This window comes from Micromesistius poutassou (genome assembly GCF_964030765.1).
Source record: "Micromesistius poutassou genome assembly, chromosome: 10".
NCBI classification, from domain to species: Eukaryota; Metazoa; Chordata; class Actinopteri; order Gadiformes; family Gadidae; genus Micromesistius; species Micromesistius poutassou.
The window spans coordinates 2,364,119-2,389,255 of record NC_140280.1 but is presented as its reverse complement, the minus strand read 5'-3'; the positions used below and the strand labels follow the sequence as shown (position 1 = coordinate 2,389,255).

The window sequence follows — 25,137 nt, the reverse complement described above, 5'->3', positions numbered from 1 at the left end:
GCTGGAATCGAACCAGGGGACCCTACAGGGTGTTTGTGCCCAAGTGTAGGACAGACATTAGGATTACAGGATGAGCCCTCACGCCCCCTCCCCCCCCCTCCCCTAGAGGATGGAAAGATGGAGTCATTTAAGACCAAATCAATTTCAGTTTTTTTGTGACAAATAAAAGAGTGAGGTTTAATTAGTGAGGGATAATATATAAACCCATACAGGGAGATTCAGGTCCTGCATCACCCTGTTGGTTTCACAGTATTGACCGACTCGCTGTCCATTATCCCGTCCACTACACAGCTACTTACTGAAGAAATCAATCATTTGACCAAAAATATAGCTATTAAAAATATTGCTTCCTCTAAAAACGATAGTTCCGCTAAAAACGATAGTCCGTTAGATTCTATGGTTGGAAATGGTGTCCATAGCAACGGTCTGTTTCTCATAGCGGCGGTCTGCTAATCAAAAAATAACAGACTTGCTGAATAATATATTTGGAAATGCCCCAGATTTCCTCGGTAAAAACGATTAGATACTGTATAATTGATTATTATGTCGCCCAAGTGGGACACCAGCTAGCTTGAGATTAAACCATGCAATTTGCATTCAATTTGACCTCAGTATTCACTTCACAGTATTCAGTTTTAGTGAAAAAAAAAAAAAATCTAATCGGTTCTCTGCCGACCAGACGGGGCTCCGCTCACATCATCGGACGTCATTTAAAACTGGTTCGGTTTTTTTTTTTTTTTTTTTTTTAACGACAAACAACACCCTCGTTTCTCACACCTGTCTCCGCGGCGACAGCCTCCGTGACGACGTGGACGACCTGGAGGACTTGGGGTTTCCCCCGCCCCCCTCCCCCTTCTTCTCGGCCATCCTGGCCGCCTTCCAGCCGATGGTGTGTGACGACGCCGAGGAGGCCTGGCGTTGCCACGTCAACCAGCTGGTGACGGACTCGGACGGCTCCTGCGCCGTCTACACCTTCCACGTCTTCTCCTCCCTCTTCCAGGTGAGCCGGGGGCCGTAAACCCCCCCCCCACCCCCCCCCCACTGGGAGAGAGAGGATGCGCAGTCGTTCCTGTGTTTTATTTTTGTGATTCGTCGTTACACACTTTCTGTGTTTTTTTTTACGTGCAAAGACACACACCTGGCAAACGCGTCACTAGAGGGAGAAACGGTTGAATGCGAGAGTAATGGAGGAAGGAGTTAATGATTGATAATCTGGTACTGGAATAGGTGCACGCACACACACACACACTCACACTCACACTCACACACGCACGCGCTCACCCTGGGAAGCGCTTTGGGTACCTTCAAAAGAAAGCGCAAGATAAACACAATAATTGATTAATAATCAATACAAATTGGAAAGACAATTGCTTTTGATTCCTGTGTTTTATCATAGCCGTGTGTTTTTTGCCGTGTTCTACAGAGAACACGCCAATGCACCAGTAGAGGCTGCAAACAGACCAATGCATTAACGCCTGTGTGTCCTGCCCGGTAACCAGAACATCCAGGGGAAGTTCTGCACCCTGACCACGGACGCGGCCACCTACCTGGGGGAGGGGCTGCGGGGGATAGGCTCCAAGTTCCTCCGCTCCTCCCAGATGCTGACCACCTGCTCCGACTGCCCCACCATCTACATCGACGCAGACACGGTGAGCACGGCGCTGACAGCGCACGCCTGCAGGACGACATACTCAGGAACCCAGCTCCATGACCTCTGGAACCATGTGACCTCTAGAACCCAGCTCCATGACCTCTAGAACCCAGCTCCATGACCTCTGGAACCATGTGACCTCTAGAACCCAGCTCCATGACCTCTAGAACCCAGCTCCATGACCTCTAGAACCCAGCTCCATGACCTCTGGAACCATGTGACCTCTAGAACCCAGCTCCATGACCTCTGGAACCATGTGACCTTTAGAACCCAGCTCCATGACCTTTAGAACCACGTGACCTTTAGAACCCAGCTCCATGACCTCTAGAACCCAGCTCCATGACCTCTAGAACCATGTGACCTTTAGAACCCAGCTCCATGACCTCTAGAACCATATGACCTCTAGAACCCAGCTCCATGACCTCTAGAACCATGTGACCTCTAGAACCCAGCTCCATGACCTCTGGAACCATGTGACCTTTAGAACCCAGCTCCATGACCTCTGGAACCATGTGACCTCTAGAACCCAGCTCCATGACCTCTAGAACCCAGCTCCATGACCTCTGGAACCCAGCTCCATGACCTCTAGGACCCAGCTCCATGACCTCTAGAACCCAGCTCCATGACCTCTAGAACCATGTGACCTTTAGAACCCAGCTCCATGACCTCTAGAACCATGTGACCTACAGAACCATGTGACCTACAGAACCATGTGACCTACAGAACCCTGTTCAGTGTAGCATGTTAAATGAAAACAGAACCGACTCCATTTGTTCCAGCCTGCTGTGTTTGGTGACAGAAGAGGGGCTCAGTAATCCGTCTCATCTGGCTCTCAGATTAGAAATGTCTGTTGATAATCTGGGTCAGAAATCGGAAGAGCCTTAGCCAGTTCTAATGGGTAGCATGTGTTGAGGAAGAAACAGAGCGCACACACACACACACACACACACACACACACACACACACACACACACACACACACAGAAAAACACAAACAGAAAAACACACACACACACACACACTCATTCACAAGCCCATAGACACACACGCGCACACACAGAAACACACACACGCAGGCACGCACGCACGCACACACACACACACACACACACACACACACACACACACACACACACCCCCCATAAACACACACGCGTGCACACAGAAACACACACACACACACACACACACACATACACACACACACACACACACACACACACACACACACACACACACACACACACACACACACACACACACACACACACAGAAACACACACACACACACACACACACACACACACAGAAACACACACACACACACACACACACACACACAGAAACACACTTACACGCACAAACACAAACAGCGTGTTCTCTCCTCTCCAGATCATGTCCTACGGGCTGCTGGAGAAGATGAAGTTCAGCGCCCTGGAGCTGCAGGAGTACCTGGACACCTACAACAGCCGCGAGGAGGCGGCCGTCATGGTACGTAAGGGACCCTCGGCCAATCACAGCCCGGCGGAGCAGAGGGCCAGAGGGCCTTCTGGGTGGCAGCCTGGGCTCTCTCTCTCTCTCTTCTGAATGGAGTCTATTCAGAGTCGCCCTGGTGAATGAGTTCTGGTGTTCCTCACAAACTGTTCTTCATGTAGTAACGATCACAATTCAAAGAAACGCTTGCTGCTAATGTCTCAAAGTGGTGAGATCCACATGTACACATGGTTGGGTGCCACTTCAATTCAATTCAATTAAATTATAATTATTTGTATAGCCCTTAATCACAGGTACTCAATCACAAAGCCCTTAATCACAGGTCTCAAAGGGCTTAACAGGCCATGTCTTTTTGACATTTATCAGTTCAACAACTGTTGTTGAGGATCTCATTCTTGGCTGCGGTGGTGTGTACACGCCACTATGTACTCTGCCTCGCTGTCAGCAGGCCACTTGGTGAGGAGGTGTGTGTGTGACCCACAATGCACCTCTTCTGTAAACACCAGGACTGAGGATCCTATGAGGGCTCACATGCCACTAGTGTTTATGGGTGTTTTTTTAAACGTTGTGTGTTCCTTTCACCCCCCCCCCCCCCCCCCCCCCCCCCAGTGGTTGAGGAACTGTAGGGACACATTTCCCAGATGCCCCGGCGACAGCGTGGTCACCTGCCAGCCTGGCGAATCAGAGGAAAAGGTTGGAGGATTTGTTCATTTCTTTATTATTTTGTTCTACTAGTGGCAAAGTGCATCTCTCTCTCTCTCTCTCTCTCTCTCTCTCTCTCTCTCTCTCTCTCTCTCTCTCTCTCTCTCTCTCTCTCTCTCTCTTTGCCTCCTGCCTCTCTCTCTCTTTGCCTCCTGCCTCTCTCTCTCTCTTTTTGCCTCCTGCCTCTCTCTCTCTCTCATTTGCCTCTCTCTCTCTCCTTCCTCTCTCTCTCTCTCCTGCCTCTCTCTGTGTTTGCGTCACACAGTACTGGAGTTGTTGTTCTTTGCATGTGTGCTTCCTCACATGCTTCCTGTATGCTGCCTAGAATACAGTGCCACCTTTACATGGAGCCTATTCCCATGCAAAGGACCTAACCTGTCCTATTTACCTTATTCTTCACCTTCAACGCTCAATGCAATTGAAAGTTTATAACTAATGGAAAATTTAGGGGGAAATTAGAGAGAAATTTCAAGTGGAATACTAATGTAAATGTAAAGTGCTATTCAGGTGTCAGCGTTCTCACCATCTGCTTCACCAGCGTCCCGTTCGATAATCCCTTTAGTTTATGCTTTGATATATTACCGTAGAAATGATGACTAAACTGCCAAATGTCCAAACATACTTTGTCAGAGAGGACGTACGTCAGAATGAGTCCAGAATAGTCTTCCTGCCCGCATGTGTTTCATTAACTTGTATTTAAAACTAATTGGGCGGGGGGTGTTGTGGACTAATGCTTTGTATTGACCGACCGTCCCCGTTGTGTGAGCTCTGTGCATGTGTTTGATCGATGCTCTGTCTTCCTCTCATCTCACTCTCATGCCCTAACCTGCTGTCTCGCTATCTAGCAAATGGAATCTCTTGCAGTAAGTGCTCCTCCTAGTTCCTCTACCTCCACACCTTGTTTTCAATTCCTCTTTTTTACTGTACTACCCTTAACTGCTCCTGTTGTTTGATGTGTGTGTGTTTGTGTGTGTTTTAACATCTGTGTGCGCACACACGCGTGCGTGTGTGTGTGCATGTACGTATGTGTTTCTGTGTGTATGTGTTTGTTTGTGTGTGTGCATGCATATGTTTGTGTGTGTGCATGTACGTGCATGCGTGTGTGTGTGTGTGTCTGTGCGTGCATGTGCGTGTGATAAAACATTTATTTGTGCGTGTGCCTATGTGTGTGTGCGCGAGCGCGAATGTGTGTGTGTGCTTCAGCATCTATGTGTGTGTGTGTGTGTTTGTGTGTGTGTGTGGTGTAATCTCATCAGTGTGTCTCTCTGTGTGTGTGTGTGTCCCCCAGCAACTGGAGCTGTGCCAGCGGCTTTATAAGCTCCACTTCCAGCTGCTGTTGCTCTTTCAGTCGTACTGCAAGCTGATTGGCCAGGTCCACGCCGTCAGCTCAGTCCCTGAGGTGAGGGAGGCCGTCCCATTGAACGGGAACAGATGCACGTGTAGCGGAGTGTTACTCATCAATGTCTGCAGAGAATTAGATAGAGAGTCCATTTTGGAAGTACTTGAATACAATATCTCTTATTACAGTCTTTACCTAACGAATTTAACGAATTTCTCCTACGGTGGGTTAATAAAGTTGCATCGTACCTGCAAAACTTAGAATTCATCGCTTATTCTACACCTGAACCACCTTTGTTACCTTTGTTTTCCTATTTTTTATCACTGCAATCATGATCATTTCACTGTACAGAAAGACCACTGCACATATGATACACACAAAGAAGACCCTACCACCTTAGACTCTGTGTGCCGCCCTGTGAGGCCACTGCAGCAGTCTCTCTGCCACCACCCTGTTCTCCTCCCCCTGATCTCTGGTTGACCCCCCCCCCCCCCCCCCCTCCCCATCCAGCTGCTCAACATGTCCCGCGAGCTGAGCGACCTGAAGACCAGCCTGCAGGCAGCCGAGGCGGCGGTGGCCAACGACCTGGAGCTCACGCACCTGGCCCACAGCCACGCCATCGCCCACGCCCACGGCCACGCCCTCACCAGCCAGGCGGCCGCCCTGCCCGTGCCCAGCTTCCAGAGCTCGGAGGCGGCCGTGCAGGCCATCCTGGAGTGCCTGAAGAACCAGGAGTTCACCAAGGCCGTCCGCTACATCCAGGAGAGCAGGTGGGCGGACCGGGACCCGGGGCTGGACTCTGAGCACATAGTGCAGAGAACTTCTTTCAACATGTCATTTAGTGTAAAGTGAATGAATTGCCATTCAACCCGAAGTTTGAGCTCCTCGTTGTCCACGTCAGGGCTTCTATTGAGTGTGTAAACAATGGGGTTTAAGCCGGGAACAGTTCTGTGTGAAAGAAAGGCAATTGGCTGACAAAATTGGCTTTTTCATTTGCTAAGATTAATAATGCCTAGGAGCAGGTAAGGGTTAGGTGTCTCACACACACACACACACACACACACACACACACACACACACACACACACACACACACACACACACACACACACACACACACACACACACACAATAGATGATATCTTCAACAATGGACTTAACTAGGGATCACTAAACCATGAACCATCAGCTGATGGATCCTAAACTGTGACCTAGCCGGTTTAGGAGGGGGGTGTGTGTGTGTTTTCCCGTGTGTGTGTGTGAGCTCTCCCTAACTTCTTGTGGTCCCCCCCCCCCCCCCCCCCGGCAGGAGGCAGTGGCCCGGCGGCGTGTTCGGCGGGGGCTCCGAGAGCGAGGTGCAGACGCTGCTCAACGCCTTCTTCCGCCACCAGACGCTGGGCCAGACGGGCACCATCGCGCTGGTGGGCTCGCGCCAGGACCTCAGCCTCATCTGCTCCAAGCTGCTGGAGCTCAACGGGGAGATCCGTGAGATGATCCGCCGCGCCCAGGACTACCGCGTGGTCACCACCTACCTCCCCGACTCCAGCGCCTCCGGGACCAGCCTCTGACACGAGCTGATCAGTCCCCCTTCCTCCCCCTCCTCCCCCTCGCCTCCTCCTCCGCCTCCCTCCCCTCCTCCTCCTCCCCCCCCTCTCTCCCCTCCCCCTCTCTCCCCTCCTCCTCCGCCTCCCCCTCTCTCTCCTTCCCCTCCGCCTCCCCCTCTCTCCCCTTCCCCTCCGCCTGCGTCTCCCCCCCGCCGGACGGAGCCCACCTCGCCGCCGCTGCACAACCCCTTCTACGCCATCTTCTCCGCCGCCCTCCCCCAGCTCCTCCCCCCTCACCCCCGGTGGACGGCGGGGGGGGCCCGGGCCCTGCCCCCCACCGTGTGTCCACCGCCTCCCAGGCGGGGCCCCCAGCCGAGCCCCGCCTTGCCCCCCAAAGCGCCGCCGCCCCCCCCGCACTAGGGCCAGTTCAGCCTCAGCGCGCCTGCCCCGTCTCCTCCTCAGGGTCCCTGCCGGACTTCCCCGAGCCCCCAGACCTCTTCTCCCCCGCCCCAGCGGGCCCCGGCCGGCCCCGCCCACCCCCCCCGTCGGCCCTCATACCGACACACTCGCAGTATTACGTCGACGCGGGTGATGCGGAGCGTCTCCTCCGGCCTCTGAGAGGGCATTCCTCGCCCGGCCCGCCGCCGTTACACACCCACCACCACCACCACCACCGCAGGCAGCCGTCGCTGCCGCCAGCCCCACCCAGCGCGCTCCTCACCGTGACCTCAGAACCGGTCCGGGTCGGACGCGCCAACCCCTCCTGCACCGCCGCCCCCGGCCACCTCCCTCTGCTCCGGTTCTCCCATCGCCGCGCACGTGACCCGCCCCCCGTTCCGACCCGGGAAGGCGAGGCGGTGCAGACCCAGGCTCCTGCTGCACCCTCCCGCTCCGCCTCCTCCTCCTTCCTCCTCCCCCTGGACCCCCCACCGACGTCGCCCCGTCCCCCAGCCCCGGGAGAGGCAGGCGGGTGGGGGTGCTGTGGCTGCATGGGGCCCCCCGACCCGCCCTTATCCCGCTACCTGGGCAAGGTGGGCCAGGCCGCCCTGCCCCTGCTGGGGGCGGCGGGGCTCCTGAACACTGAGCCGTCGGACGTTGAAACCTAAGAAGCCTGTGACGTTGTGCGCTGTGCAACACCAGTGGACCTACAGACCTGAAATATGTGTAGATCCCACGCTGACCAAGAGACGTTGACCCACCTGACGAGAGGGGAAACTACGATGCTGCAGACAGACCTGGGACACACATGACTTGTTTTTATTGTTGTTTTATGACAAAGGAGTGGTGAAGTAAGAGCTAAAGGGACGTGATGACTTGGACCTGCTGAGAAGGATGACCAGAAGTGATCGTGGACCGTTGCATATCAAAAGGCTTTGTGTAGTCTTTCTTGAAAGTCGTCACTCACTGTTGAATCTGCTTCCTGCTCTGATAAAGGAACACACCCCCCCTGGATCCTTTCCCCCCACCTCTCTTCCCCACAGGGGAAACAGAACTCTGTAACGTGGTTGGCTGCCCCCACAAACTGTACCAAGAACGTAAAGTGACGCAAAGCCAGCCATGGACGACGAGGCCAGTGGGAGAATATTGTGTCCCTATTGCACTAAACGGAGAGAGTTGTTCTGATGGTATGAAAGAGGAAGCACGTCACTGATAAAGACTGTGTCTCCGTGTACGATTTGCTGCTGTGACAACCGGCCGACCCACCTTGAAGGGGAGGCCAAACGCTGGACTTGTTTGTGTCAACTGTTGGAGAGAGAGAGAGAAAAAAAAAGATGTGCAATGCATGACCTAGCTGAATGCTCCTCACTGAAAGACACTGCCTTTAGCCGTTTTAAAGGGGTGCTGTGTAAGATAGTGTTCTGTATTTAAAAATGAGCTGAGGATTTAAAACGTTTTGCTTTAAGATATGTCCTCAACGAAAAAAAAGTGTTCCCTATGCAGAGGGGATACGATCAATAACTTAATGAAATTATTAATTAATGAAAATAAAACCGCCGCTGGACCGTGTTTGAGCCTATATTGTCAAAGTCGTGGTAACACTAGCTAACCAATCGTAATCGTGCAACGGCTGGACTCTAGCAGACCCGTTTGGATTGAGAAATGTATTTCAATTTAGACGTTGTGTACTCGCCTTGTAAACACGTGTCAAGTAAATCAAAGTAGAAATACTCGCTAGCAAGCCGTAAATGTGTTCTGGTTCACCTCGAGGATTAGCGTACGAGCCTCTCTGGGGGAATGTAGTGTAATTGTAACGCTGTGTGATCACCTTCTATAGGCTGGAGACGCACACGCACACACGCTAACACTTGCACAGTGCTCCTTTAAATCCGGAGGACTATCTCTTGACTGAAACACAGAGGAGACCGGGCAGGCGAAGACCATTCGGAGTGTAGTCCACTTCAAGCTCCTCTGCTGCTGTGTATTAGTCCTCCATTAGGCTGGTGTGATCTTAAAACTACTGTCGTTAGGCCCCCGGCTACACACGCGTCCTGCTGTGCCGTGCTCCGCGTGCACCCTGGCTAGTCCTAGCGTTACCCTTAGTAAGTTTACAGTACACTGTATAGCCCTCACTGTCCTACACTGTACACAAGACCACGCGTGAACACACACAGTTCACTGTTACTCTCTTCACTCGTGGTGCGTTCATGTCCATGATGATGGCTGTAGGGCCGTCGTTATCCGTAGCATTTGTTTGTGGGCGTGGCAGAGGCACCGGCCCACCGTGAAAAGGGGGGGGGGGCGACTGACGCTCAGCACTCGCGTTCAAAGAAAAACTAGTCGTGCTTCTTCGCTGAGAACGTGTTGTCGTGATCCCTCGTTTACTGCTGTACAAAATGTCTTTGCCCATTTATACCCGATCTGCCACTCAATTCAACTTTTTCTATTTGCATTCACTGTTCCAATTCAATGTTAACTGCCATGCATGCGTCCACCGTGTACTGTATGAAGTGTTTGGTATATTTATAAATAGTTGTTTTATCTGAAAGATGTTTTTGTATGAGGTGCAAAAGGGGGCTTTGAGCCCACGTGGGTGAACTTGTGTGCATGCCGAACCAGACCTTGCACATTTTTAATGCTTTTTAGAGTAATGTTTTTCTTTCCCCTCACCTTGTAAATACTTTTACAGCCTTTTGAAAGTTCAGCTGCCATGTACAAGGCTGTTTCAAAGTAAAAGACATGTCAAAATAAATCTGTGGAGTTTTATGACTGCGGCAATTTGTTCCACGGCTGGTGGATTCCGCCTGCATGAATTCAAACAGCACACTCTTTTCCCTGCATAACCAGATTCTTTTTATCCGACGTTGCCGTTTATAGCATCACCTGTGGGAGGTAGTCAATGGTTAGTGGAGCTGGATACAACTGTATTAAGCTGGCCTTGATACAAGTGCTTGCTTTGTAAGGTTGGAGGGAGTTCACATAAGACAACTACAGGTGAAGGTTGACCTTTTACTGCATTGAGTAAAATGTTCCCAGTTCTACTGCAGCATGGCAGACAATGCGTTTGAATACTCAACCCGTCTCAGCGCTTGTGTCGACCTGGGGATTCATATGCTTAGCGATGCAAGACAGTAACCCAGATAACCTTTATGGCATAATTTGCTACCAGGCAGTTTTCAAATGACCGTTGACAAAATCAGGCAATTAAGTGCCAAATCACTTTCATTGTCTTTAGCGTCTGAAAGCCCTAATCTAGGTCAACATTTCTGGAGCAGTGTAGTGGAGAAGCACATGGCACTGACTTCTAAACATGGAAAGAAGTTAATTGTTTTGGTCCACAGTCAAAATTGAGCAAAATGCGTAGTTGGAGAATCTTCCCCCCCAACCCTTAACACCCAGTGGCTGCATGCCTTCAGCCAACCAGCACCAAGGCCTGTTTACTTATTGGATCAGCCAATGAAGTGACCAATCCCTACACAGTGTTTCTGATTCTGATGACATAAACAGCCACTTGATACACAAGACAAGCACAACTTATTACAAAGCCCTTCCACATACTCTTGAAGGCATGGTCGACAAAGCTCAGTTTTGCTGCAATTTTTTTTATTATTATCTTTTTTTCTTCTACAAAAAAACCAGTAGGAAGATGATCCAAGGGCTCATGAAGGTCCATCCGATCCCCAACCCTTGGCGATCCAATGCAGAGCTTCAGTCATCAAGTCAGAACCCAGCCACACTGGTAATAGTTCTTTAAAAAAAAAAAAGAACCAAATGGCTAGGCAAGAGGAGGGCGGAGACGCGGGTCCGGTCGTAACGGACCCCCAGGCTCAGACGATGTACTTGAAGCTGTAGGTGGCGTCGCAGGACAGCCGCGCTCCCTTGCAGCGCCCGCACAGGTCCTGGCGGTGGGGGCGGGCCATGTTGATGCGTCTGGGCTTCATGTCCCCACCCCACGACGTCGGCAGGCAGCCCTGGACCGAGACACAGGCACACACGTCACCATGGGGGAGACCGGAGGCATGGTCTCTAACCCTCGCAAAGGCTAACCCTAACAAAAGGGTGACTTGAATATATATATGGCAAGTATCAGGTTCAAGTTCCTATGCATTCGTTTCTCGCCTACCATATCCCAAACATTTGACAAGACAGAGCCAGCATTCTTGATTAACCCAACATTTAGTAGCGGGTGTGGCCCAGATCGACGCCCTTTTCATGGACATCATCGTAGGTCCCAAACTCAGCAGACAAGGGGATTCATTTGTGGCAGTGAGCTCACCTGGCAGAGAATGGATTCCACTTTGTAGGGATTTATTCCCAACTGACACTTCCGGCAGAGCTGCTTGTAATACACCTGAACGTGGATTGGAAAATAAATTGAGCATTTGGTGTTGGGTAAGCAGTTTTACAAGTTAGCGCACCGCATTCATCGGTCAACACCATTTAACTGGAAAGTCCAATGTTCAAGGGAACAAACAACGTGTCCTACCTTGCTTGTTCCAGAGATGCACCAGACATAAGCACTCTCCCACCGGATGTTACACTTTCTGCAGTGGAAATGGCCGTATCTCTGCTCCAGGAACTAAGGAGCATTTAAGGAGCATTTGACACCGCGGTAGAGAATTGCAAACGCGACACGCATCCGTTGACAGCCAAGAGGTGTGCGATATCTCGGTTAAACTCACCTGAAAGTTTGACCCCTTAAACGCCTGATGCGGGGGGTTACCCACGTCGGCGGTTCCAAGGGCCTTCTCGCCGTCCACTAGTTCCACGGAGCCGTACTGCGCCTCACACCCACTGTCTTCGCTGCAGCTCACCGACTTCACGAAGCTCCTGCGGTCAAACACCGGAGAGTAGATGGAGAGGGGTCGGGAGAAGCGCACGGTGTTGACAGGCGTGTTGAACGGTGCTCTGCCCCCCGGCGTGGGGCAGTGTGGACTCCTAGGGGAGCTGGTGTCGTCCTCCTGGCAATACAGCGTTTTGGGGCCAAGCGAACACTGGGTTATCTTCTCCACCTTTAAATTAACTTGAACGCCGCATTCTCTAGTGTCGTTTGTCTTCTTAAACCAAGGGACCACGTACGGTTGCACTTCCGACAGGATCACTTTGCAGAGCTCCAGGTAACTGAGGCCGCTGGGGGTCAGAAACCGGCCGTCTCTCTTCCCCCATCCGCCGTGGGGGAACGGCACAGCGCCAGGGTGGCTGCCGAATAAGATCTTGCCAGTAACCTGGGGCCCATACCCCTCCATTATAACCCCATGGAAATGTCATTTCGGCCCGCCTTGTGGTTTATAAGCGCTCGCGTGCCGCTAAATTGGTGCGTTTAAACATTGATTGGTTAATTGGCTTAATAAGGGCTTATATATGCTGCCCGACTGTCATTGTCATCTGGCCAAAGGCACTAGGCCTAATTCTAAATGTAATATCATGAAATGTTTAAGGCTTGAGTCGCTTTATAAATCGATTTCAAAAGGTTAATGGCTTATTAGCCATTCCTTGTGTCATATTATCATCTCAATCTCCATTTTGGTTGAATTGTCTGGCACTGTTCCAAACAACAAGGGCCCTCGCGATATGTGAAAGTCAATTCGCAATTCGATTTTGATATAACATTAACATTAAATGATACCATGTTATTATTAGATATACACACATCGCGTTGGCCTATGCTGCGATAATAGGCAAATAAGTAATGCCTCACTTAAAAAAAATAAAACTGAGAATCATTTTGGCTTATTTTTGTTTATATTTAGCCTTCCCCGCTGCTGTTTCCTTGGGTTGTTAACAGCCAACGAGCACCAGCCGAGAAAGCGGCCATGGAAGCTCTGGCGTTGAACGGGATCACACTGTTCCCAGAAAGCTGCAGCAGACGCAGTACACGCCGCTGGCTCATAGGGGGCGCTGCGCCCCCACGGATGGCAGGCTGCCCATGGGTGCCGAATCTATACATGTTGGCGCCATTTTGGAGCTAGGAGGGGGAAGAGAGCTGCAGAAGAGTACGCGATTGATCACAGTTCATCTACACAGGTATGGAAATACTCTAATAAACACACGCGGTTTCATTGTTTTTAAAAAAATAACACTATTCGCTGGTGTCGCGTTGAATGGCGGGCTGGCGCACGCCTCACCCGGGGCGCCCGCGGGTCTCCTGCACCCGGTCGCGGGAGCGCTGCCCGCGTCCATCGCCCGTGTCGGGGGAGAACCGTGTCAGATTCATAGCGCTGCATAACCGGAGAGTTGGGCGCAAAACGGTTAGCCGTATGCTAAGCTAAATGACTTCCCCCGATGCCTCGGCAGAACCAGGGCTCGTATTATCCGCACCGTCCGGGTCGTAGTTCGGGTACCGCTGTAGTTTTTTTTGTGGGGGGGGATATCTGGATGCCATTGTGTCTTAGCTTCTTCTGTGTGTCAGCACAGCAGCGCTGTGTGCTATCGCCGTGAGGGAGAGGGTGCTAGCCTAGCGGGTTAGCTCGCTGGGTTCTCCAGCTAGCCCGCCTGCTAACGGGATTAGCCGCGGCCAGCAGTGGAGCAGCAGCCGCGCCAGGAGAGGTCTTAGCCCCGCTACGGCCTCGACGCGCTCCTGCCCCGGCGTAGCGGGCTCCCTGTTTGTGGGTGGGTGGGGGGGGGGGTCTGTCAGGGACCCATCTAGACCCGTGTGTTGTTTAAGGGTCCAGTGTTTGTTGGTGCAGCCCTACGGCGTTTATTGTGGCCCCAAAGTGTTCATCAAGTCAGTGTTGTTTCTTGGCCACAGTGTGTTTCCATGCCCGGAGTAAATGCGTGATGGATTTATTTGTGGACCACTGGTACTGCGGCGTTCACTGGGCTGATGGGCCAGACCAACTGCTGACATGGAGAATAGCATCTTTATAACGTTGTCTTCTTATGAAGTGTTGGCTGGTGTTTCTTACAGTAGTCTGACACGTAGTGCGTTGGCTTGTTTACCATGGTGGCTCTAGTCCTCTAGTCGGGATGTCTAATCGCTAACTCATGGGCATCCACTGGCATTTCCAACTTGTATATATGCAAATGTTGTTGAAACAAACGTTAATTATGATGATCACTAATTATCCCTATAACTGCAAAAAAAACGATGTCCTATTTTTAAATGGAAAAAATACAACATTGTTGGATAGTGGTTGACATGCTGCCTACTGTTTATTGCAATGTATTGCATTGTACGATTATTTTAGTATTTGTCTTTAAAATGTAATGTAGGTCACCATCACAAGTTACCAGAGTCCCAGATGACTTCTTAAATGGCTTGCTTTATCTGACAGGCAGCCAATAAATACTAAACTATGGTTCATCGTTGTAAAACGCAAATATTTTAACAACATAAAGCAGCAAATGTTTGTTATTTGTATTTGCCTCAATGTCACTATTATTTACCCGATGTTTTCTCGTTGGGTCACGCTTCTATACAGACAGAAAAACATGAATTTAATTTAATCTCGAATTCCTGGTCATTGTCTTTTCACAGGTATTCTTTGCTGTAGTTGTTCCTGTAGAATCACTGTTCTGTTGCACTGCAGGTTTTAGATGCCAAAAATAGCTGCCATGTGTTCTGCTTGGTGGTGCTTAGTACTCCACCATGTCTAGCGGCTAGCCTAGTCCTCCAGCTCTACTAGGGTAACCCCTTCACACTTATACAATGAGTGGACTACTTTACATTTAGTTATTACACATAGCATGTTTGTAGACAAGACAAGAAGTTTGTGTCAGACTGCGTCTCATTTTGTTGGTTAGATTTCTATCTTCTTTGCTTCGGTCCCTTCTGACTAGCTGGGGGCAGACACTAGAATGAATGAATGAATGAATAAATTAATGAATAAGTGTGCTTCTTTGAAACTTTATCCACTGTTTAGTAAGGTTAACATTACTGTTGGTTTTCTTGAGGGACTCAAGGCCATATGTATTTTGTTTAGTTGAGAAACCCGAAACACAGATTGTTCTCAGATAACATTCGCTTATGACACAGTTATGAGCTCTTAATTGTGTGAATTAAGAGCCGTGTTGAATCAGGGCGCTACTAGTCAATAATGAAAGCCATATGTGTACAATATATGCCTGGTTTATCGTGACATTGACACAGACGTATTGAATACACACTACACGTACGGCATGTTATGATATTCTGCATTGCCGTGGTGCTTTAAGAAACGTTAGGCCTGAACTCCCTCCATCGGCTTGACGTTTTATTCCAAAGTTTAACAAGCACAGCCCAATTGTTGTATAATTGCAGCTGGTGGCTTGCGTTCCAGTTTATTGACTCGGATGACTGTGGTTCCTGGTAGGGGTCTGTTGGCTCACTGGGTCAAAGTTCCTTGCACAGAATCCTACCACTGGCGTGTGTTCACTGCGTGTTTAGACCCAGAGACTGCGTTCAGCCTAGCTGGTCCGTGTTGGCCTGATTTGACGGGCAGATGCTTGATATTCAGCTTGGACCTCTTCCATCCTGCTTTGGGTGATGCAAGTCTCTCCATTAAAATGAGATTTAATGCATATTATAGTGCAATAAAGATGCAATTCCATTATTTAAAAAAAATTTAAACATGTTATAGTCATTTATATATGGGCTGTACTTCATACTGACCCTACACACATGCATAAAATATTCAAATACGTTCTTGAATAAAATGAAATAGAAGAATACAATTTAAAAAGCGACACTATTTCACTCAGGATTTGCCTGTCGGCGCTCCAGCTGCCGGTTTATCAACCAGAAGTACTTTGTCCGATTGGTCTCCCACTGACCCCAAGGCTCTCCGATGCTGTACTCTGATTGGTTGCCACAGTGATCTGTAGGTCTGGTCTGTGATTGGATTGGCGGGGACAGATAGTACTCATCTTCAGCTAGCAGATGTGGGGGTGGAAACAAGGTCAGAACAAAGCTGTGTGTGTGTGTGTGTGTGTGTGTGTGTGTGTGTGTGTGTGTGTGTGTGTGTGTGTGTGTGTGTGTGTGTGTGTGTGTGTGTGTGTGTGTGTGTGTGTGTGTGTGTGTGTGTGTGTGTGTGTGTGTGTGAAGGGAAAATGCAGGGAAATATTGGTTATGCGACCTGCCCTCATAGCCAAAGCTCTGCAGAACTAGTGACCCGGAGAGTTTCCTGAAGTCTGTGGCAATATTCAGAGAGCAGCAGGATGACACTATCTTCACTGCTCCTAAATCAGAATTGAACCAGCTCAGTCAACACAAGTAGGGGCACAGCTAAGTAAGATAGATGCAGAGTCAAAATAGAAAAAGTTGGAAACAGTTTTATTTCACTCTTGCAGCAAAGAAGTTATATTTGGCTGCTCCCATTTCTATTTAAGTGATAAATAAATAATAGATGGGATGAGAAATAAAGCAGAACTCTTGGTACCAGGGTGATTTTTAAACAGAACCTCTAGCAGCTGCCGCTAATGTTCATCTGTCGGAGTGTGTTAAAAGCTTTACATCACGTGCTGACCGTCCCGCTTCCATATGGCCCTATGTGTTGGACGTTACAGGAGTAAATTTTAAAGGGGAATCATAACAATGCAACAAGTGGAAAGATCCGTCACTGATGGACTGCGTATGAATGCAACCGGAGCCTAATCAATGATGGTTTCTGATGTCCTCGTCTGACAGTTGCTGCTCATTACAAACGATCGTTACAGGTCAGTTGTTGGCTAATCTCGGACCCAGCTGTCCCAACGATGCTAGAGCAGAACTTCTGGGAGGAGGCTGTACAAAGCCTGGGGAGGAAACCAGATACGGTAAGGGGCGGGGCTAGGCCTGGTTTCGTTATGGGATAGTCGGCGCATTCACGCGAGGATGAGAAGGGGAGTTAATAAGTGTATGAATTTGTTGGCCAGTTTACTAGCACTGCACGATATATCGTCTCAGCATTGCGATGTGCACATGCATATTAGTCCCGTTGCAGAGCAGTGCGATGTCAAAGTAAAGGCACGTTTATCTCTATTCAGGGATGGCTTAGCTCAGGAGGTAGATTGGGTTGACTTGTATAGCCATCCGATGTCGAGGTGTCCCCGAGCAAGACAAACACCTAACCCTTACTGCTCCTGACTGTCGCCCTGCATGGTTGACACTAGGGCTGTCACTTTTGAGAAAAATCAAGTTCGAACGGATATTGAATATCAAGCAACGTATTTGAATATCTACAAGGGCCCCCCCCCCCCAAAAAAAAACAAAACACTTACGGAGATTCAATCACAAATTTATAACGTGGCAAGAGGACAGGATTTAGGCAATATCCTCTTTGTTTTGAAACAGTATCAGCTTAATCAATATCAAGTGCCACTATGCATATCACAAAATTAGGCTATGCAATGAAAAACACAAATTGAATCGGAACTTCAGCGCAAACAATGACGTGACAACTTAAACAGAAGACCAGCAGCAGGAGTACTAAGGCTTATAGCCTATCTGCAAGAAATTAATTTCTTTGCTAGTCTTATATCAACTTGATCTGGATCAAGTGCGGCTCTCATTTTATTCACGGTGTTGTGTGTGGCGGAGAACACATGTCGGGATCGGGCACACAGACGTGCCTGGCACACACAGGGATTTGCGCACACACAGGGTAGTTGACACCGCCGTCGGTGTGTAAATGAACCGTTGTGAAGTCGCTGTGGATAAAAGCGTCTGCTAAATGTAACGTAATTATCTCGAACACGTTATGCTGCGACGTTTTTGCTGCTTGATACAAAGGAAAACTCACACGCTACTCATTTTCCATGACTAATCTCGAAGAGAGGCCTGTCCTTTTTAAACAAGGCTCTACAGCACGAGGATTTCACTTGCATTTGCAAATAATCAAAAAAAGAAATGCTAATGAAAAATAATAGGGTGTTCGTTTATTAGTTTTAATCTCCCACAATACATCACAGGTCGATTTACATAAATGATCTCCAGAGTGCGCAGGTGAATGACGCACTAGATGTGAAAGTGAATTCATGGAGGGTCTACTTGTGCTTCCTCAAGAGAGAGCTGACATGGGCAGCCAGACCGGACACCAAAGGCGCCCCAGGGCTGAGCCTCTCCGCTCAGTACAATCTCACAGCTCCGTTTCAACAAGCTCCCACGTCGGGCAGTTTCATTTAGATTAATAACGAAGGCAAAGGGATGGACTGGCGTTTTCCCAATCCACAATGTCTTAGCAACGCAGTTCCAACGCGCACAGTTCACGCTGAGGTGCGTACCGTGTGGACCAGGTCTGTGACCTGCAGCACACACGGGACGCAATCGGTAGTATCAGTATGATTATATAATCAGTAGAGTCTGTATTATTATATAATCAGTGTCAGTGTCAGTGTTGAGGTGACGATAATACAATCGGACCAGAGTAAGACGGCCAGTACGGCGTGCTGAGACGGCTCCACGCTCGGCTCGACTTGACCATGACAGGCTTCACCATCTCGCTGTCCTGTCAGATGAGGTGGAACCAGTCCCAGTCAAGTGGTGGACCGCTGTGCCTAAATGAAATGGAGACGGTACAGCTAATGCTTACAATAAAGGAAAACACGCATTCAGTTTAGGTTTGGTGTCTAAACTTTTACCCCTTTTCTGAAATAGTTTTTTTCATCTACCACCTCATAACATTACAACTTTCCCAGTTTGTGATTTTGCCGTTTCAGCAAAAGCAGTGGTGCAGTCATAGTGGGCTATGCATGCTAGGGCACTTGATTCATCTTATTGTATAGCAAAGATTCCATTTATAAGAAACAATTGTTGGATTTCGACTCAATTGACTCAATTTTAAGCTAAAAGTCAATTCATTTTTTTCATAGTGGAATATATATACTGCAAAGTCATTTTGCTCCAATATTTCACAGCCCTGGTGTTATTTAAAACCTTTTGCACACCTTTCTACAGTTTACCACTACTGGCAGAGTTTGTGATTGCCAATTTCACACTTTGAGATCTCCCAGAAGAAGGTGAAATTCTCTGTTCACAAGGATTTCAGCTGGTCTGCCGTCAGACTAGATAATAATAAAGTCTTTAGATGTTAATCTTAAAATATATATTTGAAGTCTGATTTGTGAGACTAGTTGTTGGCCAAGGCAAAAAATGAATACAATGAAATGCTGTAAATCAGAATGATCTGCATGACTTCATTCAGAAGTCTGTGACTACCCCAACAACCCGCAATTGATAGAACAATCTATAACCTCCACCAGCATGTGAACTATGGAAGCAAATCTGTACCATAATTCAAATTAAAGTATATTAACAGAAATGCTTTTTCATTTTCAGAATATAGCTGCTTGTTTTGACACAAATAAAATTAAGAATAAATCATCCAAACTGCATTTTCATTTTCAATATTGCTCATTTTGTAACTTCATTAAAATGAAAAAGAAAAGGACATTTAAGATTTAATTTTCAAAAGAGGGCCCGGCAAATAGTTACCAAAATTCAATTTGAAATGTCAAATTTGAAAATTAAAATGCATTAGCAGAAAGGGATTTTCATTTCATCATCATCATTTCGTCATTGCTGCATTATTTGACTCATAAATAAAATGAATAATAGATCATCCAAACTGCATTTTCATTTTCTTCTTCAAGACTGCTCATTTTATGACACAACTAAAAAGAAAACAAAGAGGACATTGCTTTTTCGTTGTCATGCCCGCCCCCCCCTGCAAAAAAAAAAAAAAGAGTCCATAATTCAATTTGAATTCTCAATCCCAAGCGGTGCAGCAGAGTGACGTCAGTGGCCATTCTTCTCTTTCCAGGTTGGTTGGGCTCCCATGCACACAACATGGCGCTCCATGACGCCATCGCTCAATCCTTGTTAGATTCAGGGATGCCAACTTTGGGGTTTTTGGCTGGCGTGAGACTCTGTCATTTCTTATAATGCTTACATTATAACAGGGTCCGTGGATGGAATTGTTAAGAGGGGGTGGGGGGGGGGGGGGGATGCTCGTCATAGACAACGTTTTCAGCGGATCAACTGGGACGTTGATCTAACGGTTTAGTTTTTTTTGCCATGACATTTGTTGCGTGTGCGTGAGAACGTGAGTGTCACACCAGATGCGTGAGAGTAGGCAACCCTGCGACGGAGACAGATGTTGCTGGTCTCCCTCAGCAGCTCTGGCACAGATTTCACCATGCTGGGGATTATCCCGCTGTACCAGCGCACTCTACTTCACACTCTCCTCTTGCCCCAGCATCAAATATGCACACACCCCCCCCCTAACGTATAACGTATCACGGTCAGAACTGAAGAAGAAGAACGGCCACTGACGTCACTCTCCTGCACCGCTTGGGATTGAGAATTCAAATTGAATTATGGACTCTTTTTTTTTGCGGGGGTGTGGTCATGACAACGAAAAAGCAACGTCCTCTTTGTTTTCTTTTTAGTTGTGTCATAAAATGAGCCGTCTTGACGAAGAAAATTAAAATGCAGTTTGGATGATCTATTATTCATTTTATTTATGAGTCAAATAATGCAGCAATGACCTTGAAATTGAAATGCCTTTCTGCTAATGCATTTTAATTTTCAAATTTGACATTTCAAATTTAATCTATTGTAATATATCTATCTAATCTATCTTTTGAAAATTAAATCCTAAATGTCCTTTTCTTTTTCATTTTAATTAAGTTACAAAATGAGCAATATCGAAGAAGAAAATGAAAATGCAGTTTGGATGATTTATTCTTAATTTTATTTGTGTCAAAAAAATGCAGCTATATTCTGAAAATGAAAAAGCATTTCTGTTAACCCACTTTAATCTGAATTATGGTACAGATTTGCTTCCATAGTGAACCTTCTGACCGCGTTACTCCCACAGACGCGTCATTCCCACAGACGACGTGGGAAACGCGCCTGCTGTCTGTGTCAAACGCCTAGACGAAGAGCGACGACCCAGTCTGCGGTTAATTATGTGTGAGGCTGATCCCTACCCGTTAGAACTCGCCCTGCTCCGCTCTCCGCTCCGTGTTCAACCCTGGCCCTCCTCCTGACAGCTCCGTTACAAGCCGGATCGTCAGTGATTGAATTGAACACTGATGCAGTTATTCAATTGAGCGGTCTGTAGCCAAACATGCCGATCTGTGGTCAGAGTACAGTGCATGTTTTGTTCATTTGTCAGAGTTGCACTTTCAACAAGTTGACACTGTGGTAGATCACCAGTGCATGCCACACAGGTGTCATTTGCAATCCGTTTGCAACTGGGGTCTCCTTCCCAGCATTTCTTTGCCGTACCTCGATTAGATAACATGTCTACTTGAGGAGCCGGCAGAAGTGAAGTGGGTCTTTTACTGACGCCTGGGGGGGGGCGGGGAGGAGACTGGTGCTAAGCATGGCACCGTTCTACAAAGTGTGGCTGCCTCAACAATGGTGTCCACACAGGTGTCTCATGCCCGGGGCCAATAGCACCTTTATGACCATGGCCAGAACACACTCCCACCTGCGTATCGCCACAGCACACCAATGCTTCTTCAGTTGACGGCGAAGAGGGGGTGTTTTCCCTAGTACGGACCACACGTATCTCAGCCGTCGTGTGTGTGTGTGTGTGTGTGTGTGTGTGTGTGTGTGTGTGTGTGTGTGTGTGTGTGTGTGTGTGTGTGTGTGTGTGTGTGTGTGTGTGTGTGTGTGTGTGTGTGTGTGTGTGTGTGTGTGTGTGTGTGTGTGTCCTACCCACACGAGACATGTTTTGCGTCAGCTGCAGAGTGGCACGACCATATTGGAGCAATGACTGCATGGCCTTCCCAACTGATGTCAAGACGTTTGTTTTGGCCGAGACGGGATGAGTAAGCATTTGGGCGGGCTGCCTGCAGGGTTTCAATGCAGGGGGAAAAGGCCTGTAATGGAAAGCGGACAGATGGCAGAACAGCTTCAGAGTGAAGGCTGTGTACAGGCAGGAGCCCGGTGATGGACCCTGCTCTGTTGATGCGATACAGTCACGAAGCGTTGTCCAGACTGCACCACCACGCGTTGCAATGCTGAGACATTTTGGTGAAGATGGACCATACAGCTCTGGCCTTAAATTGTTCATCAGATATCAAATATCAAGGGTGTTCACAACAGAATAATACCCATTAAGCACGGCAAACCCAGAAGATACTTTGGCAGCAGATGTATGATAGTAGTTTTCCGTTGTCATCCTCTTCTGGATTTCTTTCTTTCCAGCCTTCTCTACTCTGTTTGCTGCTCTTTCTCTGCCTTTCTCATAATTCTTTGTCTTCATTGGATGCAGTATTTGGTTTGGGTGCAATCTCTGGACTGTTTAATTATGAATGAAAGGCAGCGTAGACTTTCAGAACCGTGTGAGTTTCGAATGGCTGGAGTCATATTATCCCTGGTTCATCGTGCAGAAAACCACTGCTTTGGTGTGATTACCCCAGTCAACACGTCACTCGACGCATAGTTGCAGACCTAGACTCTAGACTCAACTATGACTAGAGCTTGGAGTCCTGAAGAGTGTAGCCCCCCCCCTCCAGATTCAAAACGGATGATGTATTTGTTATCGGAGCTGAAGTTGAACATTATGTAAGATGGTTTTCATTCCTCCTTCCTGCTGCTGCTTCTCGTCTCCCTCCCTCCCTCCCCCTATTCGCCTCTTCTTCGTCCTCTTTCCATATCTCTCCTTACCTCTCCCTCTTCCCTCTCTCCTTCCCCTTTTCTTCTTCTCCTCCCTCCTTCCCTCTCTGTCAGTCCCTCCTCTCCTCCCCCCTCTCCCTCCCCTCTCCTCCCCCCTACACCAGGTGGTGTATAGTAGCACGGTGGTTAGGGCTGCTGCAGAGCGATAAGTGTTGCTTTCCCGCCCACCCCCCTGGGCTGGTCTATCTGGATGGAGCGTGTCCTCATTCAATACGTTTCCTCCGGGACTTCTGCGGGTGAACACTTTAGAATGAATAAAATCTTTACTAAGGCCCCGGCCTAGGGGTCTGAGGCAGTTTGCCCGGTCCCCTAAAGTTGGGACGCTGAGTCACTTGGCTGTCGATGACGTCCTCGTGTTACGGTGAGCCCCGTGTTGGCGCCCCATGTTAACTGGTGTTGGCGTAACACCAGGTTTAGGGTCAGTTCTAACCCTGACCCACCCTTCAGGGTTTAGGGCCGTCGTGACAACAATGGTGGTAGCTTCTTCATTTATTGATTTATTGACGTTGGCGTTGATGATGTGGTTGTGGTTGTGTCCAGGCACTGAGAGTTGATGTTGTTGTTGCTGTGTCTAGCCACCGAGGAGCTAATGTTGTTGTTGTTGTTGTTGTTTCCAGGCACTGAGGAGCTGCGAGCATGGCTCACTCTAAAGCTCGAGCTGCCGACGCGAAGGTCACCTACCCCCCGGGGGTCAAGGAGATCTCCGACAAGATCTCCAAGGAGGAGATGGTCCGCCGCCTGAAGGTCAGTCAGTCAGCCCCCCCCCCCCCCCCCATCCATCCCGCCACGCTGCCCGGTTACCATGGCGACGAGACGCTCGCCGCACGACTCGACTCTGGACGTAACGGGGTAATCGACCTTCGAGGTTGTGGCTGTAAGGTCTCTCTCTCTCTCTCGCTGCGTCCCTCCAGATGGTGGTGAAGACCTTCATGGACATGGACCAGGACTCGGAGGAGGAGAAGGAGCTGTACCTGAACCTGGCGCTCCACCTGGCGTCGGACTTCTTCCTCAAGCACCCGGACAAGGACGTCCGCCTGCTGGTGGCGTGCTGCCTGGCGGACATCTTCCGGATCTACGCCCCCGAAGCGCCCTACACCTCCCCTGACAAGCTCAAGGTGGGGCCGCCGGGACGGGGACGGGACGGGGGGGTCCTCTGAGCATGTCCGGGGTTTTACCTGGTCCACACCTTCGGGACTAACCAACAATCACCAGCCCCATTTTGAAGTGGAGTTTCTTCACTTAGTTATGCCCATGAAACCATCGATGAATCTATAACCACAACCGACGTTTACCTTTTTTGACCATCTCACTGGCACATTTTCTTCAAATTTCCATGGATGACATGTGAAGAACATGTCTCTTACACATCGATATAGAGTGACAACTAAGTCAAGTTAATTATGTGAAGGGCTGATCTGTACCGTTACAACCTGCCCTGTTCTGTAGCTGCAGATGCTCCTTAGGCCGTCTGCAGCTGTAGAAGCTGGCAAGGGACACTGACTTCCACTGGTTCAGAATCGGGTTCTGTGTGTGTGTATGTGTGTGCTGGTAAATGTTGATGGGGACCAATGAGTGGCCATCGGTGACATGTGTTTGTTTGTCTTCCAGGACATCTTCATGTTCATCACCAGGCAACTCAAGGGACTGGAGGACACCAAGAGTGCACAGTTCAACCGATACTTCTACCTGCTGGAGGTGTGTGTGTGAAAGTCATGTCTTAATTACGATGCGATACATGTAGCAAATGTGCTGTCAAATGATATTTAATGTTGTGCTCCTAAAAGATCCAGGTTTATTACGTTGATGTTTGTTGTCCTGCTTCAGAACATAGCCTGGGTCAAGTCCTACAACATCTGCTTTGAACTCGAAGACAGCAATGAGATCTTCACCCAGTTGTACAGAACCCTGTTCCAAGTCATCAAGTAAGACCGCACGCACGCACGCACACGCATAGCTTTCTGCTGCCGTACCCTTGCAGGCTTGTGTGTTTTGGCTGATAGGCAGTGGAATCAGCTGCTCCTTGTGTTGATGAAGTCTCTGTGGGCCTCTCCATCTCTCTAACTGATTGCTATGGACCCACTGTGAGGAAATAATTCTGCTCTATTGGTGTTGTGGTAGCCTCACAAATCAGAATTTAAATGATTCATCCGAGGTCAAATCTAGCAGATTGGGGTGTCTTGCTTTTGCTTCAATTGTTTTGACTGGAATCTTGTTACTGGAGGAGGGGGATCTGTTGGCACGTAATTGGCCGGCAGTATCAAACTGTGAAAGTGTCTAAAGGTTGAAATGAACACCGCAGACTGGCCACTGTAGAAATGCTTGTTAAAAATCCCCTTCTGAAGCTTCAACCCACTCGAGCAAATCCGTTTCTCCTCAGTAGAAC

The 25,137-nt window shown here is 48.8% G+C and overlaps 3 protein-coding genes across 3 annotated transcripts in view; 2 read left to right on the top strand and 1 right to left on the bottom strand.

Annotated features, from left to right (window-relative positions):
* Positions 1-6,797, top strand: part of fryb (furry homolog b) — a gene marked incomplete at its 5' end in the record, with an annotated part of 53,707 nt that extends 46,910 nt beyond the window's left edge. The window contains 7 exons of the mRNA XM_084473645.1: positions 796-1,000; positions 1,500-1,649; positions 3,044-3,142; positions 3,755-3,838; positions 5,136-5,246; positions 5,697-5,956; positions 6,496-6,797. Of these exons, the coding sequence (XP_084329771.1) occupies positions 796-1,000; positions 1,500-1,649; positions 3,044-3,142; positions 3,755-3,838; positions 5,136-5,246; positions 5,697-5,956; positions 6,496-6,754 (1,168 nt within the window). The 3' untranslated portion in view covers positions 6,755-6,797. The remainder of the gene's footprint in view (positions 1-795; positions 1,001-1,499; positions 1,650-3,043; positions 3,143-3,754; positions 3,839-5,135; positions 5,247-5,696; positions 5,957-6,495) is intronic.
* Positions 6,798-10,995: 4,198 nt separating this feature from the next.
* On the bottom strand, positions 10,996-12,414 carry zar1l (zygote arrest 1-like; the record flags this gene model as incomplete). Its single annotated transcript, XM_084473984.1, has 4 exons — positions 10,996-11,139; positions 11,445-11,519; positions 11,655-11,747; positions 11,851-12,414. 4 exons carry the CDS (start codon positions 12,412-12,414, stop codon positions 10,996-10,998), a joined length of 876 nt encoding a protein of 291 aa, XP_084330110.1.
* A 725-nt stretch (positions 12,415-13,139) lies between these two features.
* Positions 13,140-25,137, top strand: part of pds5b (PDS5 cohesin associated factor B) — a 35,557-nt gene continuing 23,559 nt past the window's right edge. Inside the window, exons 1-5 of the mRNA XM_084473731.1 lie at positions 13,140-13,192; positions 23,372-23,498; positions 23,666-23,869; positions 24,363-24,449; positions 24,579-24,676. Coding sequence (XP_084329857.1) covers positions 23,391-23,498; positions 23,666-23,869; positions 24,363-24,449; positions 24,579-24,676 — 497 coding nt within the window. The 5' untranslated portion in view covers positions 13,140-13,192; positions 23,372-23,390. The remainder of the gene's footprint in view (positions 13,193-23,371; positions 23,499-23,665; positions 23,870-24,362; positions 24,450-24,578; positions 24,677-25,137) is intronic.